The 22,093-nt window shown below is 23.4% G+C and overlaps 1 protein-coding gene across 1 annotated transcript in view; it reads left to right on the top strand.

The window, feature by feature from the left end:
* Positions 1-916: 916 nt before the first annotated feature.
* Positions 917-22,093, top strand: part of LOC117174196 (SUN domain-containing ossification factor) — a 165,397-nt gene continuing 144,220 nt past the window's right edge. The window contains exons 1-3 of the mRNA XM_033363058.1: positions 917-1,340; positions 9,289-9,481; positions 9,571-9,692. Coding sequence (XP_033218949.1) covers positions 1,282-1,340; positions 9,289-9,481; positions 9,571-9,692 — 374 coding nt within the window. The 5' untranslated portion in view covers positions 917-1,281. The remainder of the gene's footprint in view (positions 1,341-9,288; positions 9,482-9,570; positions 9,693-22,093) is intronic.

The raw sequence follows: 22,093 nt of genomic DNA, 5'->3' as shown, positions 1-22,093 counted from the left end.
AGTAGAAATATAATTTTTTAAACTAAAATGGAAAAGTTACATTTTTTAAAATACATTTTAAAAAAATATTCAAACAGAAAAACGAATTTTTTAACAAGAATAATAATTTTTTACCGAAAAGATGAATTATGAACTAAAAAAGTTAATTTTAGCCAAAAAAAGAAAAGAATTTAATAAAATAGTTTAATTTTCAAGAATAAAAATGAATTTTTATTCAAAATTACATGAATTTCCAAAGAAGAAGAATAATTTTCTAACATAAATTGACGAATTTTCAACTGAAAAAGATAAATTTTCAAGCGAAGAATTAATTTTTTATACAAGATGAATATTTTTCAATTAAAAATATTACTTTCCAACGATCCCAATGATTTTTCAACTGAAAAAGAAAATTTTTTAAACAATTATGGAAAAGTTAAATTATTAGTTAATTAATTTTTAAGAACTAAATAAATAAAAATAATTTTCAAACAGAAAGATGTATTTTCAAATAAAAAGAATCATTTTCTACCAAAAAGATGAATTTTCAATTAAAAAAAAATCAATTTTTAGCAAAAAAGAACAAACAAAATAGTTCAATTTTCCATCATAGAAATAAATGTTATCAAAAATAGGTGAATTTTCAAACAAAAAGAATATTTTTTTACCAAAAAGAGATACATTTTTAACTACAAAAATAAATTTTCAAAAAAACAATTTGTCATCAAAATATGTATGTAATTAAATTTTCAACCAGAGATGAATTTTCAAAGCCGTACCAGGCGGCTTAATGTAAAGTCCCTCGGTGTGCAGACATCTTGCCAGCTGACGTCACAACTCGAAACACCTAATTGGAGGATCATCTGTCACTTCTGACCAATAACGTCCAGTAGAATCTCTTCCGTCTCTCCATCCTGATTCCTGACTTCCAGTCTGGTCTGTCAGCTGATCTTAGTTCGCTCTCGCTCTTTTTTTCGGTGCCCCGTGCAGTTCCCTGTTTTTCGCGGAATGTGTTGCCAGCAACGAAATATTAATCTCGGTGTGTATGAAAATTTGCAAGAAATTTTTGCATGCCCCGGGCAGTGAATAGCCTAGTGAAAAATGCGGAGGCTCTTCCGGACTTTTTGCAGATTGGTGTTCAGGTTTTTCTGTGACACCACGTCAGTTGTGCGCGGTGGTGACGATCGTTGACTCCGATTGAATTTAAAAGGAACAGAAACACGTTGCAGGAATTTCGCGCGCTCAGCACGTTGTCGTTGTCGGGAAAGTTGCAATGACATTTATGAGATTTTCGCTCGGAAAATGAAGTTTTGTGTGACCTATGTTTACTGGACTCTTCTGCTAATATCGGTAGTGTCCAGGTGAGTTTTATCTGGGTTTATTGCCTCCCTTGAGACCAGAGTTTAAAACTGTCGTGAATTTCCAGAATTGGCAGTGCCTTGCACTGCACCCAGACTATTGAAGCATGAAATTTTTAACGGTTTTTTTATGCGATGAAATTTCTGTCTTCTGTGGTTTGGTTAGAGGCAATTCGCTTTACTCCCAAATTTTGAGGTTAACTTACGAATAGGGATCGTGATCATTTTCTCTATGGATTCTTTCCAAAAAGTTTTAAATTTGTTGTCTTCGTGGTTTTTATTTTAGTTTCAAAGAATCTGACACTGTTATATTGAAAACCTTTTTTAGTCAATTATACTATCAAAAATACCAAATAAATTTCCGTTTTGTACATTGGAGACTTTTTCCTATTAAACTATTAAAGTCACTGTTTTAATCGCTTTTTTCGCTTAAATGTGAATTGAATTAATAGAAAACAATAAGGAAGACCAACTCTTTTTTGTTAAATGTTTATTCTTTTTTTTATCGAAAATTCGACCTTTGGAATTGAAAATTCATATTTTGGACAAAATGTTATTTTTTTAGTTTAAAGATCGTTTTTTTAATTCAACATTTAACTATTTTTTTGAAAATTCATCTAATTTGTCCAAAAATAATCTTTTTTGTCGAAATTGAAACTTCTTTTCAGATGAAATATTATATTTTTTAGTTAAAACATAATTTTTTAAATCAACTAGTTAGTCCAAAAATAATCTTTTTGGTCGAAAATTCAGCTTCTTTTTAGTAGAAATATTATCTTTTTTAGTTAAAAGATAAGTTTAAAAAATCAAAATTTAACTATATTTTTGAAAATTCAACTATTTTGTCCGAAAATAATCTTTTTTGTCAAAATATCAACTTCTTTCTAGAAGAAACATTCTCTTTTTTAGTTAAAAGTTAATTTTTTTATATCAAAATTTAAATCTTTTTTTAAAATTTGTTTTCTCGGTTGAAAATGCACTTTTTTAATTAAAAAAAAATTGGTATGAAAATTCCAAAGTTTGGTTAACATGCTTTGTTTTTTTTTTACTTAAAAAATTTTTTATTTGCAAATTTGCCTTTTTAAGTTCAAAATTCAACTATTTTATTAAATTTTAAACTGTTTGGTTGAAAATAATTCTGTTTTGGTTGAGTATTCAACTTTTTGTTGTAATTTTTCTTTTTGGCTTGAAAAAACTGTTTTCTTGAATGAAGATGTATTTTGTATTTGTTGATAGAAAATTATTCTTAGTAGAAAATTCAATTTTTTGGTTAAAAATTTTTCATTGTAGTTAAAAAAAAATTATTTTTATTGAAAATTCTCCTTTTTTTACAAAATTAATATTTATCGTTGAAAATTCGTCTTTTTGGTATGAGATTAATCTTCTTGGTTGAAAATTCTCGTCCTTTTTGATATAAAATTATTCTTCATGATTAAAAATCAATCTTGTTGGTTGAAAATTCAACTATTTGGTTAAAAACTCGTTTTTTTCGGTAAAAATTAAGTTTCTTGGTTTAAAAATTCAACTATTTTGTTGAAAATTCATTTTTTTATAGAAAAGTAACCTTTTCGTTATAAAATTAATCTTTTTGGTAAAAAATTTAACTATTTGGCTCAAAATTATTTATTTTTCATAGAAAACTATTCTCTTTGGTTGAAAATTCATCTTTTGCGGTACAAAATTAATCTTCTTGGTTGAAAGTTAAAATATTTTGTTGAAAATTCGTCCTTTCTAGTAAAACTTTAAAATTCTTAGTTAAAAAGTTAAATATTTGGATTAAAATTAGCTTTATTTTATAGAAAATTATTCTGTTGATATGAAAATTAATTTTCTTTAGAAAATCAATTTTTTTTGCAAAAAATTTGTAGATTGTGGTAGAAAATTAATCTTCTTGTTCAAAATTTAATTATTTGGTTTAAAAATTAGTTCTTTTTGATAGAAAAATGTTCTTCTTGGTTGAAAATTCGTCTTTTTCGGTAGAAAGTTGAACTTCTTGGTTAAAAAGTCAATTATCCTGTTTAAAATTATATTTATTTTACAGAAAATTATTCTTTTTGGTAAAAAATTCCACTTTTTTTGAAGAAAATCGACTTTTTGATTGCGAATTGAACTATTTTGGTAACTCGCCTTTTTCGCTAGAAAATTAACCTTCTTGGTGGCAAATTCAAATATTTATTTGAAAATTTGTTCTTTACAGTAGAAAATTAATTTTTTTTGTTAAAAAAACAACTATTTGCTTTAAAATTACTTCTTTCTAATAGAAATATATTATTCTTAGTTTAAAATTAGTTTGTTTTCTTAAAGAAAATTATTCTTTTTGGTTAAAAATTCGTCTTTTTTGATAGAAAATCGATTTTTTTATTTGAAAATTAAACTATTCGGTTGAAAATTCGTCTTTTTCGATAGAAAATTATTCGTCTTGGTTAAAAATTCAACTACTTGGTTTAGAATTAGTTTTTTTTTTTTTTTTATAGAAAATTATTCTTTTTGGTTAAAAATTCGTCTTTTTTGGTAGAAAATCGATTTTATAATTTGAAAATTAAACTATTCAGTTGAAAATTCGTCTTTTTCGGTATAAAATTAATGCTCTTGGTTAAAAATGTAACTACTTTGTGAGAAATTCGTCCTTTCTTACGAAAGTTAAACTTATTGATTGAAAATTTAGTTATTTGGTTTAAAATTGGTCCTTTGGTAAAGAAAATTATTCTTCTGTGTTAAAAATTCATCTTTTTTAATAGTAAATCAATTTTTTGTTGTTGAAAATTTGTAGATTGTGGTAGAAAATTAATCTTCTTGGTTAAAGATTCAACTTTTTGGTTTCAAATTAGTTCTTTTTGATAGAAAATTATGCTACTAGGTTGGAAATTCATCTTTTTTGGTTGAAAATTCGCCTTTTTTTTGTGTAGAAAATTAATCTTTTTGGCTAAAAATTTATTGTCCAAATACACATTAATTTCTTTGGTTAAAATGTAACTATTTTCATGAAATTTTGTTTGTTTTTTGGTTAAAAAATTTTGTTTCCTTGAAAGTTTCTCGTTTTGGTAGAAAATTAATCTTCATCGTTGAAAATTCATCTTCTTAGACGAAGATTAAACTATTTGGTTTAAAATTCTTTTTTTTCATGTATTTTTTTTAAATTTGTCTTTTTTTCGTAGAAAATTGATCTACTGGTTGAAAATTCATATTCGCTGTTAAATATTCCTCATTTTATTTTTTTAATCCATTTCTTTGATTAAAAATTATACTATTTGGTCGAAAATTCATGTTTTGGTGGGCATTTTAACTACTATTTTTCAGGTTAAAAATTTATTTTTTAAACTAAAAGTTTAATTATTCCATTTTCGTGTGAAACTTTTTTTTCGATAAAAATTCGAAGAGAAGAATACTATTTGGTTGAAAATTAACTTTTTTGTTAAATATTCATATTCTTGGTTTAAACGTTCAACAGAATGACTAGTTGGTTAAATTTTGATCTGTTTTAGTTGAAGATTCAACTTTTTGGATAAAAATTCAACATATTTTTAAAATTCGTTTTTTTTTTGTAAAAAATTCTTCTTGGTAGAAAGTCAACTATTTGTTTAAAAATTTAACTGTTTTTTTGAAAATTCGTCCTTTCGGCGCAAACGTTCAACTTTGCAGGTTGAAAAAAAAAATTCAATCAAAACTAAACTTTTTTGTTATTTTTTTGTTTGTTTGCAAATTAATATTCTTTTATTTTAAAATTCAACTATTCTTTTTCCATTGAAAATTGAAATTTAATCATTTTAGTTAAAAATCCTATTATTTTTCTGAAAATTAATTCATTCTGTATGAAGATTTGTATTTTTTCTAGAACGTTTATATTATTAATTGAAAATTTAAATCTTTGGTAAAAAGTTCGTCTGGTTTGGTTGAGAATTAAACTACTTGGTTTAATTTTATCTCCTTTTTTGGCCCTAAAAACGTTCTTAGTTGAATATTCAACTATTTGGATAAAAATTCAACATTTTCGTTAAAAATTAGTCTCTTTTGTTAAGAACTTTAAACATTTGGTAGTAAATGCAATTATTTTGTTGAAAATCATTTTTTTGTTAGAAATTCAACTATTTGATTACAAATTTATATTTTTGGTTGAAAATGATCTTTTCTCTAGGAAATGAAGCTTTCCTGGTTTGAAAGTTAAATGTTTTCTAAAAAATTCGATTTTTTTTTGCTAAAAAATTCGTCTTTTTTGGCTGAAAACTTATTTTTGTTGAATACTATATTTCTTTAATTTTATACTATAAATGACTGCCCTTTTTTGGAATCCCACATCGAATTTTTTACAGTGTAAGCTTCAAGATATATATAAAAGATTTACAAGTTTGTTTTCAACACATATATTCTATTATGGGGTTTATATATTAAAAATAATATCGAAGAAAAAAAAAGAAATGTTTAGTTTAGACTTTCGAAATGTATCAGTAACACAAGCAGTTGCAATGTGGATTTATTTATTAGACTTTCTTGGCATTTGTGTGATAAAAAAAAGTGAAAGTAGTTTCCTCTATAAACAATGCAATTTTTATTGGAAGATAATAATCTTACAGAATTATTGTCATTGGGTATTTATTATATAAGATATTTTCTATTTTAACGGAAAAGGAAATCATTTCATTCAATAATTGCTAGCATTAAATATTTTTTAAATAATAAGTACAGGCCACTAATGATACTTTTTTAATGATGGAATTATTTTTTTATTATTTTGAAGAAATTACACTAATGCTGTAATTTTTTTTCGTCTAACTATTTTTTTACTTTTCCTTTAAACATATTTTGAAACTTCGCTATATTGGTTAAAATAACGGATCCGAAATTTCAAAAATCAAAACTTCAAGGGATTTATGGGGTTTAAAATATTCCAAGGGATTTCAGAGAATTCCATAGAATTATAGAATTTCTATAGCTTAATTAATTTCTGTGGATTCTGTAGATTTCGACGGATTTAAGAAATTTCGAGGGATTTTAAAGCTTTTAGGGTATTTTAAAAGATTTCAACTGAATTTCATTATTTTTGAAAGAATTAAAAACAGTATTACAGATTTCAAGATCAATTTCAAGGGATTTCAAAGAGTCAAAGTTAAAGTAACATACAAATAAATAATGAATATAAAGTTCTGTAAAAGATACTTTAAATATCTTTTAAGGATAATAAATTCGATTTTTTTTGTTCCATTTATAAGATATTCTATATTAAACTTTTTGCAACATCAACATCCTGATTTTTGAATATTAATTGTCAGGAAAAAATGAGGGAATTTTGAAAATAAAGTTTTAGTTTGCAATTTTAATATTTGGTGAAAAATTCAACAATTTTGATCAAAATTCATTATTTTTCATTGAAAATTCTTCTCTTTAGGTTGTAAATTCTACTAGTTCTTTCGAAAATTTGTGTTTTGATTTAAAAATTCATCCTTTTTAGTACAAATTTAATATTATTATATCAGGTTAAAATGTTTTTTTTTTTTGACTGAAAAATCTGTATTTGTTATATTTTATTGTGTTGTCATTTAATTAATTTTTAATTGTTTAAAACAAAAGATTATTTAAACAATTAAAAAATTTTTTTTTTACCGAACAATTTTTTATCGTAAAACATACTTTGTAGCAAAAAATTTCATAACTCAATTATTGAATTTTGATGAACCGTTCGCGAGTAATCGATTAAAAAAAATAACTTTTAAAAGAATAAATTTCTTGAAAAAATATTTTAGGGGAGTTATTTTGATATAAAAACGAATCGAAAATTGTATAAATTGATTGAAAATAGAATTATCGATTTAAAAGTGGCACACTTGAGATATTTTTATCCTTTTATAAACGGAATAAAACGATTATTAATTTTTATATTAATAATAAATCCAAAAAGACGAGTTTTCAAAAAAACAATTGAATTTTTAACCAAGAAAGATAACTTTTTAACAAAATAGTTAGTCTCATTAAATAATTCAATTTTCCACAAAATAGTGGTATTTTTAACGAAAAAAGAAAGATAAATTTTTAACCAAATAGTATAATTTTTAATCTAAAAATATACACTCTGAAAAAATAATATAAACAGGCGACTTTTTAACAAAATATATCGATTTTGAAGAAAATTGTTGAATTTTCCAGTAGAAAATACCAATTTTCACAAAGTATGGAAAAATTAATTTTTTGGTAAACGAAATTAATTTTCAACAAAATAGTCAAAATTTAAATCAAAGATAAATGGTCAACTAAAAGATGATAAATTTGTTAACCAAATAGAATAATTTACGACAAATATTTTTCAGTCCAAAAATAACCATTTTCCATAAAACAGTTACATTTTTAACAAAAAAAAAAAGAGAAAACATTTTAACTCATAAGATTATTTTTGCACAAAAAAAAAAGGATTTTCGACTAAGAAAAAAATAATTCCAACCAAAAATGTAAAAGTTACATTTTCAGTGAAAACCGAATTTTAAGTAAAAAACCTAATTTTCAACAAAAAAATGCAATCTTCAATCAAAAGAGATGAATTTTTAATAAAATAGTTGACATTTTAATTAAATTGTTCAACTTTTAACCAAACAGTTGAAAATTTAACCAAATAGTTGCATTTTTAACATAAAATGATGAATTTTCAACCCAATGTTAACATTATTAATGTAAAAAATTAAACATCAACCGAAAAAAGTTGCATTTTCAACCAAATGGTCGCATTATTAATAAAAAAAGATTAAACTTCAACCAAAAAACAAAGACGATTTATCAATAAGATAGTTGAATTTTCAACAAAAATATTAATTCTATACGAAAAATGCAATAGTTGATATTTCAACAACACAAAAAAAAAAATTTCAACAAAAGAATTTAATTTTTAACCAAATAATTAAATTTCCAACCTATAAATATAAATTCTCAAGACAAATGTGATAATTGATATTTCATCCAACAAATGTAAAATTTATACCAAAACAAGTTGTTGAATTTTCCAGTACAAAATATAAATTCACAAACCAAGAACATAAAAGTTAAATTTTCAGTAAAATAATTAATTTTTAACGAAAAAAACAAAACAATTTTAAACAAAATAGTCAACATTTTAACCAAAGAGATGAATTTTCAACTAAAATGATGAGTTTTTAAATAAAAAATAAGACTTTTCAACAAATAAAGATTTTTCAGTCAAAAAAACAAGAACAGAATAGCTCTCTCTAATACTGTTAAATTTGTACTAAAACGGACGAATTTTTAAATCAAAACGATAAATTTTCGAAAGAAATAGTAGAATTTGCAACACAAAAAAAATAATTTTCAACAAAATAGTAGAATTTTCAATGGAAAAGAATGTATTTTCAGCCAAAAAACATGAATTTTTAATTTAAAAAATTTAGTATTTGGTATTAAAAATAATTGAGATTTTTAATTAAAATAAGAAGAGGTTTTAAGGATTAAACTATCGCGTCCGAACGTGCTCGACCAGCGCTGAAGGTCGGAGCGCGATCACAAAAAAGTCAATAATTTTTGAACTACTGCAAAATACAAACTTTTTTTTTCACTGAAATGTTCAGAAGAGATTGTAGAATCTAGTGGAACGTGAAAGAATTCTTTCACAGGCGTAGAAGTTTAATTAATTTTTAATTACTTAAAAAAAAAATCTGTTTGCAAAAATATTTTGACCCAAAAAATTCTGTGTTGGAAATGTTACAACATTAAAATGCTGGTATATTTTTCAAAATTAATGCTACTGATGTTTTAAAATATAAGTGTGTATACAGAGGGAAAAACTATTTAATAATTTTTGCGTAAAAAAAAATTTTTTAATTTCATTTTACCCAAAAATTACGAATATTGAGATTACACCTTGAGTCCAGCAGCCTTGAGAATAAAAAAACCATTAAATTAAATAGTACAGATCTTTAAAAAAAAGAAAGAGTCAATGTGTTTAATTTTTTAATTTCAGTGGTCTTCTGTTCCTAATAGTAGCGTCAGAAGGAGTACAAATTCCGGAATCTTCCTCTGAAAAAGATGGAACTTTTGAAAGTACCAATAAGTTTTCTATTAATGAATCCAAGGAAGAGATTCAGGAGACAAATAATCCTCTTGTTTCCGACGTAGAAGTATCTGCGTCAATAAAGACTGATAATTATATCGAGGTAATTTTTCTACAACTTTTGGACAATTTTGTCAGAGGTAGAATAAGGAAAACCGTTTTGAGCAGACATTTACTCGTGGTTATTTTCAGGAAAAATCGGAGCCAATAGCAGATAATTTACAAATTACCTCTGAAACGGATCGTCTGACAAAGCCTGAAAAACTCGAAGTTTTTGCCGAAAGTTTGACACAGCAACCGAATCTCTCCCAAGGGTAAGTTTATTCTTCTATTTATTAAAATACAATTCATTCATTAAAAAGCCATTTCCGATGTATTCTCGAAATTGCTCAAAATTAATTAAAAAGTTGGAAACATTAAAAAAAAGTTAGAAAAAGCGTACATTTTTTGATATTTGGAGATACAAGTTTTGAAGCTTCTTAAAGATTTTGAAAGTTTTCACGATAATAAAAAAAATTTCTAACAAAATTTACATTCATTTTTTATTTTGAAACATGAGTTTTAAGAGAAAATTGGCAGATTTCAAAACATCTTAAATTGTTTCCGGAAATTTGGAAAAATAATGTGAACGATTTTAAAGCAATAATTTCCAATTTGCAGAATTAAATAGTTTTAGGAAAAATTCGAGTAAGTTTAAAAGTTATTTAGAAGTTTTAAAAACATTCAAAATTAATTAAAAACTTTAACAAAAATTTGATAGTTGTAAAAATGTTAATTTTTGAATATTTTGAAATAAAAATTTGGAAGCTTCTCAAATATTTTGAAATATTTTCAAAGAAAATTGAAAAAGGGTTCAAAACATGTCCAAAAATTTCTCAAAATGTTGAAAAAATCTGGAAAAATTAAGGGCAATTTTTTTAATTTTCAAAATTCTTTAAAAATTTTAGGCATAATTCGAATCAATTTAAAAGCTATTTATTTTCAAAACTCGAAATTTTTCTAAAATTTTGAAAAATTCTGTAAAATAAAAATATACTTTTTCGACAGATCTGAAATGTTCAAAAATCGTTTTGAATTTTTTTCAAGAATTTTACAAAAATCTTCTCTTTGATTGACAATGACACTATTTTCGTGTTAAAAAATGAACTGTTTTGTAAAAAATTTGTATCTTTTTGTAAAAATTTTAATCTTTTTTTGATTAAAAATGCAACTGTTATTTTTTTTCTGTTGAGGATTCAGCTATTTTGTTAAAAACATTGAATTTTTTGGCATGAATTCAACTGGTTTTTTTTTTTAAATTCTAATTAAAATCTTTTTGGTTGAAATGTAACTTATGTTATCAACAAATTTTGATAATAATTTTCAGATAAACTATTTGAAATTTTCCAAAAGGAAAAATAAATTAAACAATTAAAAAATAAATTAATTTTAATAAAATAATATACGTCTCTTTCGAGATTTCTAAAAACATGCATGTAAGTTTTATGTTTTAAATTTTTGAATTAAAAAAATAAAATCTACAAATAATCCCTTTAATTAAAAAAAAATGATAGAAACCTTATGGGAATCGAGAAAAATGTGTGCTTTTTAAGAGTCTTGCGAGATTAAATTAAAAGTTTCTCATTATCTAATAAATTATTGTAAATATAATACATGTTTTATGATAGCGCTTTTTGCTACAAATTCGTATTTCTTAAACAAATTGAATATAAAATCATAAAGTTTTGAAGAAGATTTAAATTTGAAAAAAGCAACAATTTTAGGTTATATTAGTGTTTCATATCTGAAATCCGTATTTTTAATCACAAATGATTCGATTTTAAGGATTGTAAATCTTTGAATAAATTACCTTTTTCGTTTTTTTTTTTAAAATAATTTTTCTCGATTTCTGATTTTTCAACAGAAATCGTTAGATTTCAAAGGTTCATAATTTTTTTTATATAATTTTAGGTTACGTTTATTTATTAAAAAAAAAAAATCATGATGGTTTTGAACATAATTGGCAATTTTTTAACCGATTCAGGTTATATTTAATTTTTTCACAAGAAATCGTGGTTTAAAAATAAAAAAATGATTAGAATTTTTTTATGTTAATTCTTTGTTGTCTAATGGTCTAATATCAGTATTTATTAAAAATATTTATATTAAACCTGTAGACAAAAAAATTTGCATAAAAAATTATATACTTAAAATAATTTTAAAAAAGCAGGACGTTAAAAAATAAAAATAATTATAATTTGAACAATATAAAAAAGAATTTAATTTTCTTCAATTTTCAGCAGTTGAATTTTCATTTGGTGAAAATTAAATCATTAAATCGTTAAAAATCAAAGAAAAATAAAAATTTATTTTGTTAAAAATTCTTATTTTTTGGCTGATAACTAATATTTATCGTAAAAAAATCGGCTTGTTTGTAGAAAATTAATATTTTTGGTTAAAAATTCAACTATTTGGTTCCAAATTTTTTAGTTATCGTTTTTTGGATTAATTTAACAGTTTTTGTATTTAAAATTAAAATGTTTTTTGATTGAAATATCAACTATTACATTTTTCGATTTCAATCCCTTTTTTTTTGTTCGTTAAAAATTCAACCACTTAGTGGAAAGTTTATTTACTTTATTAGAAATTTTTTTGCTGGTAAATTAAAAAAAAAATAATTTTCAAAAGTTGAAAATAATTTTTTTTTCGATTTTCAGCATTTGAATTTTTTACTGGTGAATTTTTGAAAATTGAAGGAAGTAGAAAATATATTTTTTTTTTTAATTCGTATTTTTGTAGATAACTGATGGCTATTTACTTTTGTTTGAAAATTCATTTTTTGTTTGTAGAAAATTAATCTGCTTGGTTGATTTTTTTTTCGGTTGAAAAATAATTTTTTTAACGGAAAATTGAACTTTTTCATTTTTTGTTATAAATGGAAAGTTTTTAGGTGAAGATTGAAGTATTTGGTTGAAAATGCATTTTTTTGGCAGAAAAATATTCTTTTTGGTTAAAAATTCGTCTTTTTTGTTGTTGAAAGTTGAACTACTGTGTTAAAAAATATTGTTTTTTGCTGAAAAATGAAATTTTCTTCAATTTTCAGCAGTTGAATTTTTCACTGGTGAAAATTAAACCACTAAATGGTTAAAAATTGAAGAGAATTGAACATTTATTTTGTTAAATAACGCATTTTTTGGTACATAACTAATATTATTTCTGGGAAATTCGTTTTATCGTTAGAAAATTAATAATCTTGTTTAACAATTCAACGATTTGATTGAAACTTTTTTTTTATTTTGTTAGAAAATTAATATTCTTGGTTTAATTAAAAAAAATAATTTTCTTAACTGAAAATCTAACTATTATATTTTTGTTTATAGATTGTTCGTTCTTAGTTTAAAATTGAACTATTTAGTTGAAAGTTCAGCTTTTTGTATGAATTCAATTGTTTAAAATAAATTTATAATCAAATTTTTATTTTTTAATATCTACTGTTATATTTTTTTATTTTCAATTCTCTTTTTCGTTAATAGAAATTCATATTACTTTATTAAATTGGAAAAAATTAAAAAAGGAATTTTGAACACTTAAAATTGAATGACAATTGAGAATTAGCGAAAATCGAAATTTTTTATTTGTATCTGTTGTAAATTAAATTTTCAACAGTTGAAAGTTCAATAGTTAAAAATTCAAGTGTTAATAATTAAAAACAAAGCGAATTTTGTATTAGAAACAAGTGTCACAGGGGTTTAAAAGAGGTTTGAAAGAGGATTTTAAATCTTAAACAATTTTTTTGTCCTGTTATGCATGGTTTTTTTCTCTGAAATTAGTATTTTTAATAAAAAATCATTAGATTTCAAATAATGAATACAATATTTTAACTTACATTTTGTACAGCTTTAGGGTAATTTTGTGTATTTTCGCGAAAAATTGGTATTTATAAATAAAAATAGTCATCGAGAATTTGTCTGCTTATTCAAGAAAATCAATTTTTCTCAAAAACGGCAGATCATTGCGCAAAAATGTATGCAGAATATAAAAGATGCGACTCATTAAAATAAATATTTGTTCAAATTTTTTCTTTTATTTATGCACACTTGAGGAGATATGCGAAGAAAATTGTGATAAAGAAATGTTAGTCATCTATTCCACTTACTGAGAAGTCTTTAACATACTTAAATTATTTTTATGTTGTTAAAAAAACAATTCACATAAATTAATTTTTTTTAAGTAAGCCTATATGATTATATATATATATATATTTTAAATAATTTAAATGTTCTTTTATTTTAGATTATAGCTATTATCAAATTTTAAAATCTTAACAATTCTAAGTTCATATTTTTATTTAAAAATTGCGTGAAACAAAAAAATGGCTAGTGCGCGTTTGTTTTTTTACTAATATTTAAAAAATTGCATCTGTGTGATAATTAAAATTGATGTGAATCCACTGTTTTAATATTTTTCGAAATCGATATTTTGTAAACGAAACTGGACAAATGGTTTCAATTTTAATTAAAAATTAATTGGTAAATGAAAAAATCTAAGATCTTTGTTTGGGAGGTGTGTAAAAATAAATTTAGATTATTAGTTAAAATTAGAAATTGGCCAATGAAGATGCACGTGGGAAAAGCAGAGAGTTTCAGGTCATTTGTCTGAATATTCATTCCTCGAGAGATTTTGCGCCAAGGTGGCCGCCGGATCTTGTCTGCGATAATGCGAGACTGACTCTGCTGACGTAATTTGTAAATACCATTGTGGAGTACGCGATAAAACGATGATGCGCTCTTGGCATTCCTCTCTAAAAAAACTTTAATTCCATAATAATTTTGATAACAGGTGTCAAGCAAAAAAAAAAAAAGGAATACAATGAAAAGTTTGACCTTTTTATTCAATTTTCAATAGTTAAAAATTTAATTTTCTTTCTTCTTTAATTTTAAACTGTTGAAAAGAAAAACAATTTAATTAGTGTAAATTAAAAATTGCATTTCCAACAGTGAAATTCTCAAATAAAAATTCAACAAAAATTTAATTTTCAGCGGTTCAAAATGCACTTGATGAAAACTTAATTTTCTTTCTTCTTTAATTTTCAACGGTTGAAAATTGTAAAAAAATGAATTGAGGTAAATTAAAAATTGAAATTTCAACCGTGAAATTTTTAATTAAAAATTCAACTTCTAAAAAAATTTAGAAAATTGAAAAATACCAGTACGCGATAAAACTATGGCGCCCTTTTGTGATTCGTTTCTTAGAACCTTCAAATTCCATAGTAATTTTGATAACACCTATCAAGCCCAAAAATGCAATGCAATCAAAGTTTTTTTTTCTTTCCATTTTCTTCAATTTTCAACAATTAAAAATTCTATTTGCTTTCTTCTTTAATTTTCAACGGTTAAAAATTGAAAGAAAATGTAATTAAGGTGAATTAAAAATTGAATTTTCAACAGTGAAATTTTCAACTAAAAATTCAAATTCTGAAAAAGTTTGAAAATTACCAAAACCGGATAAAACTAAGATGCGTCCTTGGCATTACTCTCTAAGAATTTTTAAATTCCATAATAATTTTGAGAAAATTTCTAGCAGAAAAAAGGGATACAATGAAAAGTTTTTCTTCTTCTTTCAATTTTTTTCAATTCACAAAAGTACAAAATTAAATTTTCTTTCTTCTCTCATTTTTAACTGTTGAAAATTAAATTTTCTTCAATTATTAACGCTTTGATTTTCAAATGTTAAATAATTTTTTTAAATTGACCATTGGAGAAAATTGAAAATTGAGTTTTACACCGTGACATTTTCAACTAAAAATTCAAATTCTAAAAAATGTACAATATTGAAAAATACTATAACGCGATAAAACTACGATGAGCTTTTGGAATTCCGCTCTAAAAAATTTAAAAATCCATAATAATTTTAATAACACGCGACAAGCAAAAAAAAGCAATATAATGAAAAGTTTTTCTTTTTCATTCAATTCGCTTCAATTTTTTGGAGTTTGAAATTCACTTGATGAAAATTCAATTTTGTTTCTTCTTTAATTTTCAACTGTTGAAAATTGAAGAATAAAAATTCATAGAGGTTAATTAAAAATTTAAATTTGAAAAGTAAAATTTAAAACAAAATCGAATTTCTGAAAAATTTAGAAAATTGAAACATACCATGGTACGCGATAAAATCGTGACGCGCTCTTAGGATTCCCTTCAAAGAATTCAAATTCCATAGTAATTTTTTTCTTTTTCTTTCAATTTTTCTCAATTTCCAACAGTACAAAATTAAATTTTCTTTTTTCTCTAATTTTTAACTGTTGAAAATTGAATTTTCTTCAATTATTAACACTTTCATTTTGAAATGTTAAATTCTTTTTTTAAATCGACAATTGAAGAAAATTGAAAATTGCATTTTAGATCATGACATTTTCAACGAAAAATCAAAATTCTAAAAAATTTAGAAAATTTAAAAATACTATGAGGCGATAAAACTACGATAAGCTCTTAGAATTCTGCTTTGAAAAATTCTAAATTCCATAATAATTTTGAGAACACGTCTAGCAAAAAAAAGCGATACAATGAAAAGTTTTTGTTTTTCATTTAATTCGCTTCAATTTTTTGGAGTTTGAAATTCACCTGATGAAAATTCAATTTTGTTTCTTCTTTAATTTCCAACTGTTGAAAATTGAAGGTGCAAAATTAATAGAGGTCCATTAAATATTGAAATTTGAAAATTGAAATTTTTAAGTAAAAATTTAGCTTCTGAAAAATTGATAACATTGAAAAACACCATGGTACGCGATAAAAACGTCACGCGCTCTTGGGATTTCTTTCTGAGAACTTTCAAATTCCATAGTAATTTTTTGTTTTTCATTCCATTTTCTTCAATTTGTAACAGTTTAAAATTAAATTTTCTTTCTTCTTTAATTTTCAACTGTTGAAAAAATTGTAATAGAGGTAAATTAAAAATTGAAATCAGGAAAGTAAAATTTTTAATTAAAAATTTAACTTCTGAAAAATTTAGAATATTAAAAAATACCATGGTACGTGATAAAACCGTGAACGCCCTCTTGGGACTTCTTTCTATGGACCTTCAAATTTCATATTAATTTTTTCTTTTAATTTTCTTCAATTTTTAACAATTCAAAATTAAATGTTCATTTTTCTCTAATTTTCAACTGTTCAAAATTCAATTTTCATTAATTATTAACACTTTGATTTTCAAATGGTCAATTCTATTTTTAAATTGACAATTGAAGAAAATGTAAAATTGATTTTCAACCGTTTAATTTTCAACTAAACATTAAAATTAAAAAAAAATTAGAAAATTGAAAAATACCGATACGCGATAAAACTATGACGCCCTATTAGAATTCTTTTCCAAGATTATTCAAATTCCATAATCATTTTTATAACACCTGTCAAGCAAAAGTAAGCCGTGCAAACAATTTCTTTTTCTTTCAATTTTCTTCAATATTTTACATTTCAAAACTCAATTTTTTGATAACTCTTAACAAGCAAAAAAACATCCATTTTTTTCTTTCAAATTTCTTTAATTTGTAAGTGTTGAAAATTTAATTTTCTTTCTTTAATTTTTAACGCTGGAAAATTTAATTTATTTCTTATTTAATTTTGCAACTGTTTAAAATTAAAATTTCTTACATTTTAAATAGTTTAATTTTCAACTTATGGAATTTTTAAAAATGAAAGAAAATTGAGTTTTCAATAATGGAATTTTGAACTCAAAATTCAACTTTTTAAAAATTAATAAAATTAAAATATCCCAGTACGCAATATGATAATGGGTTTATTTTTATTTAAATTTTCTTCAGTTTTTCACTCAAAATTTAAATTTTGAAGAATAAAGAAAATTGAAAATATAGCAGTATCATGTAAAAAAGCAATACATTCAAGAGTATTTTTTTTATCACCGAGAATAAAAATTATTTTGATTTAATGATTGGGATTGTTCTATTTCTTTCAGAAGTTTAATTTTTATTTGATAAAATTTAAGAAAATCTATAAAAATATTCAAATTCCGTAGTAATTTTGAAAAAATCTGTCAAGAAAAAAAGCCATACAATCAAAAGTTTGTCTTGTTCTTTAGACTTTCAACATTTTAAAATTCAATTTTCTTCAATTATTAACAGTTTAATTTTCAACTGTTAAAACTTTGTTTACATTGAAAATTGAAGAAGATTTAAAATTGAATGAACAAAATTAGAATTTTTAACTCAAAATTCGTCTTCTTAAAAATGAAGAAAGTTGATTAATATCAGTACGCGCTAAAACTATGACGCATCAACTTTTCAACTGATGAAAATTTAAAATATTTAAAATTAATTTTTCTACAGTGGAATTTTCAAAGCAAACTTAAACTTTTAAAAAATACCATAGCAATTTTGACAAAACCTATCAAGTAAAAAATCAATAAATTCAAAATTGTTTTCTTACCACCGAAAAGAAAAATTATCTTGTTTTAATGATTAGTTTTTTTTTCATTTTCTTTAATTTTAAACCGTTAAAAATTTACTTATTTTTTTCTTCTTTAATCTTCAACTAATAAATTTTGTTCCATTTTTAACTGTTTAATTTTCAATTGTTGAAAATTTAAAATTGCGGAAAATTAAATTTTTAACAGCGCAATTTTCAACTAAAAATTCATTTTTTGAAAATGAAGAAAGTAAGCGATAAAACTATGATGCAATCTTGGCATAATTTTCTAAGAATCTTCAATTTTCACATAAATTTTGATAACTTCTATCAAGAAGAAAAAGCAATTTTATCCAAAGTTTTTCTTTTAATTTTCTTCAATTTTCAACAGATAGAAATTCTACTCTTGATATTTAATTTTCTTCAAATTTGAAAAGTTTAAATATTTTAATTGGAGAAAAATTGAACATTTAATTATAGCAGTGGAATTTTCAACTAAAAATTCAACTTTTAAAAACTGAAGAAAATTGAAAAATACCAGCACGAAATCAGAAAAAAACTATTCAATACAATCAAAATTCTTTCTTAATTACTGAGAAAAAGATTATGTTGATTCAATAATAGAGTTTTTTAAATGAAGTTTTTATTTAATTAAGACCGGAATATTCTTCTAAATATGTACTTTGGAATTCGGGAGTTGGAATGTGTGTTCCGCGCGCGATGATTATGTTTAATTATTACATCAGCCTTTCTACTAAATTATTGCTACCATCCAGACCGTCCCCAATAAAGCTTGCTTTGAGGCGCCGCTTGGACTGCTTTGATACGCAATTTGTTGTTAAACTGTTTCTCGTCTTTCGCCATAAAATTTACAGGTTTCACACTTTTTTCCCTATTTCCACTTTTTTCCCCTTTTTAAAGATTTCCTCCTTTTTATCCTGCCTTCAAGAAATATTACCTTTTTTCGTTTTTCAACATAAATTTGAACTGAATTAATAAAACCCGATAAGATAATCCAACTATTTTTATCTGAAAATTAATTGTTTTTGATTGAAGATTTATGATTTGAGTTTAAAATTTATCTCTTTGGTTGGAAATTTAACTATTATTGAAAATTTGTGTTTTTTTGTTTGTTGAAAATGGTTATTTTTTTCACTGGAAATTAATTTTTTGTACGTGAATATTCATTTCTTTGATTGAAAATTGAAATATTTTTTTTAAACGTTTTTTTTTCTGGTTGAAAATCGCCGGCAGTCGGAAGTTCTGAGGTTCGATTCCGAGCGGAGCCAATGAGAAGATTTTTTTTTCAGAAAACATTTTATCACATTTAAAAAAAATCTATAGCTCATCTAGTTTGAAAAAACCTTCAGAATTTCTGTTATTCTCTGATGATAATACAGATTCCTTGAAAATGTTATCTTTCTTATTTAAAATTAAACTGTTTGGTTGAAAATTGCATATATTTGTTTGAAAATTCGTTTTATGGATAAAAAATTAATATTCTTGGTTGAATATTAAGTTTTTTTATTAAAATTTCCACTATTTGGTGGAAAATTCACTTTCTTCGGGTAAAAATTAACTTTTTTCTTTACTATAAATTGAACTGTTACATGTTTGATTCTGAACTGATCGTTTTTAGTCCAAAATTAAACTATTTAGTTGAAAATTCCTCTTTTTAGTATAAAAATAATATTTTTTGATAGAAAAATAATATTTTTAGTTAAATATTAAATTATTGTCGAAAATTAGTTTTTTCTTTTGTTGAAAGTTATTATTTTTTTTTACTGAAAATTTAATTCTTTTTTAGTTGAATATTTATTTCTTTGATTGCAAATGTTACTATTTTTTTCAAATCGTTCTTTTTTTATGCTTGAAAATGAACTTCTTAAACTGAAAATTGAACTATTTTGGTGGCAAATTCTTCTATTTAGTATAATAATAATATTTTAATAGAAAAATAATATTTTTTGGTAGAGAAATAGTCTCTGATTGAAAATTTCACTATTTAGTGGAAATTTTGTTTTTTTCCCGGTCAAAAATTAACTTTTTAAAATGAAAATTAAACTATTAGAGTCGTCTTTTTTAGAAAAAAAAAATTTGAATAGAAAATTAATCTTTTTTAATAGTAAAATAATCTTCTTAATAGAAAAATAATCTTTCTTAATAGAAAAATAATCTTTTTAAGTAGAAAAATTTTCTTCTTCTTTGAAAATGTAACTATGTGGTTAAAAATTCGTTCTTTTTCGGTAGAAAGGTAATATGTTTTTGGATGAAAATTTGCTTTTTCGGTTGAAATTGAACTTTTTAAAGTGAAAATGGAACTATGGCATTTTTGGTTATAAATTGATCGTTTTTAGTTGAAAATCGAACTATTTTGTTAAAAAGTCGTCTTTTCTCCTGGAAAAATTATTTCTGTTGTGAAAATTTCAGCTCTTTTGTAGAAAATTACTCTTCTTTGATTGAAAGTTGATGTACTTGCGTAAAAATTATTTTTTCAAATTTAAAAGTTAACTATTTTGATTGAAAAATCGTTTTTTGTTGTGATTTTTTTTCATTGAAAATTTAAATATTTTATTTTTGGTAGAAAGTTTGTATTTTCTAGTCAAAAAATTATTTATTTCATTGAAAAGTTGTCATTTTTGTGACATCCTTAATATTCTTGATTGAAAATTCTTCTTTTTTTGATAAAAAATTAATATTCTTGGTTTAAAATTAATTTTATTTTTGGCTGAACATTGAACTATTTTGTTTAAAATTTATCTTTTTGGGTAGAAGATGAATCTTCTTTTTTTTTAAACGTCGTTTTTTAAACTAAATTGTTACTAATTATTGTTATTAAATTATTTAATTTTAATTAATTTAATCATTTTAATTTTAATTATAATTATAGTTAATACTAATTTTTGAAAGACGTTCTTACCATTAAAAAAAATTTTTCGCGTCAGAGTTTTCAAATTTAATTAATTATAATTCGATCTTTAACGATCACTTGGACAAATCATTTTTTGAAGAACAAGAAAATAATAAATTATTTACTCGAAGTAATCGTAGACATGAAATTTGTTTGGAAATTCAACTGTTCGGTTTATTATCCTTCTTTGTTGAAAATTCAGTTTAGATCAATAATTATACTGTTTTTTATTGAAAATTAAAATATTTTTCGGTTAAAATATCAACGATTACATTTTTCGTTGAAGATTCTTTTTTTGTTGTTTTGTTGAAAATTCAACTAATTGGTTGAAAGTTGAACCACTTCTATAACAATTATATTTTTTTGTTAAAAATTTATGTATTTTGTTGAAAATTCACCTCTTTTGTTAGATATTCTATCTCTTTTGGTTGAATAAATTATTTTATATTTAAAATAAAAATATTTTTTGTTCATATATCAACTATTATATTTTTGGATCAAAGTTCATATTTTTGCTTGAATATTAAACTACTTGGCTAAACGCTGAAACACTTCTTTAGAAATTATTTTTTTAGTTTAATTTAAATATTTGATTGAAAATTCGTATTTTTTGTTGAATAATAATTATTTTTGGTGTAAAATGCGCCTTATTGATAGAAAATTAATATTTTGTTTGAAAATTCATTTTTTTGGTTGAAAATTTATTTTTTTATTTAGTATGTGAAAAATCATATTGTAGCGGATATAAAGGCCTTGCAATGATTCAGAATTTCGAGATCAAAATCAGAGCCTTTGATTTAACTGGACCATTCACTCACATCTCACTGACCTTGAGTACATTTCCAAAAGTAATACTGAGCAGTTGACCTCGATTTACTCTTTTTTTTAAATTATAGTTTATTCCTTTTTATCCGTGCTTTCACTCTATTATTTTTTATTGAAGTACTTTTATTAGAAAATTGCATATCGATTTAGAGATTTTAGTTATAAAATACAAGTGCTGAAATATTATTTTTCTTCATTTTGCAAAACTTAGAAATTCCACTGTTGGTAATTTAACAGTTGCATTTTTAACAGTGCAATTCCAACAGTTGCAAATTAAACGGTTAAATTCCTTCTTTGAAAATTTAACAATTTTGTTGAAAATTCATTTTATTGTTGAAAATTAATTTGCTTAATTATTTTTAAAATCTGGTGTCGTCAATCAAAAATGCATATTGGAAAAACAAAAATTCAGTACACAAGAAAACTATGCGAGTTACGGAATAAATGTTGAAATGCAAAATTGTTCATCTAAAGATCTACAAATTTGCTTGCAACAATTATTTTTTGATAAAACGATAAAATGTAAAAACTAAAATTTTTACATTCTCATCAGAGAAGGCATTAGATTTGTGTAAAATTTGAC

The sequence above is a fragment of the Belonocnema kinseyi genome, chromosome 6, assembly GCF_010883055.1.
Source record: "Belonocnema kinseyi isolate 2016_QV_RU_SX_M_011 chromosome 6, B_treatae_v1, whole genome shotgun sequence".
Lineage (NCBI taxonomy): Eukaryota > Metazoa > Arthropoda > Insecta > Hymenoptera > Cynipidae > Belonocnema > Belonocnema kinseyi.
Note: the sequence above shows the minus strand (reverse complement) of the source record. Positions and strands in the feature narration are given on the sequence as shown.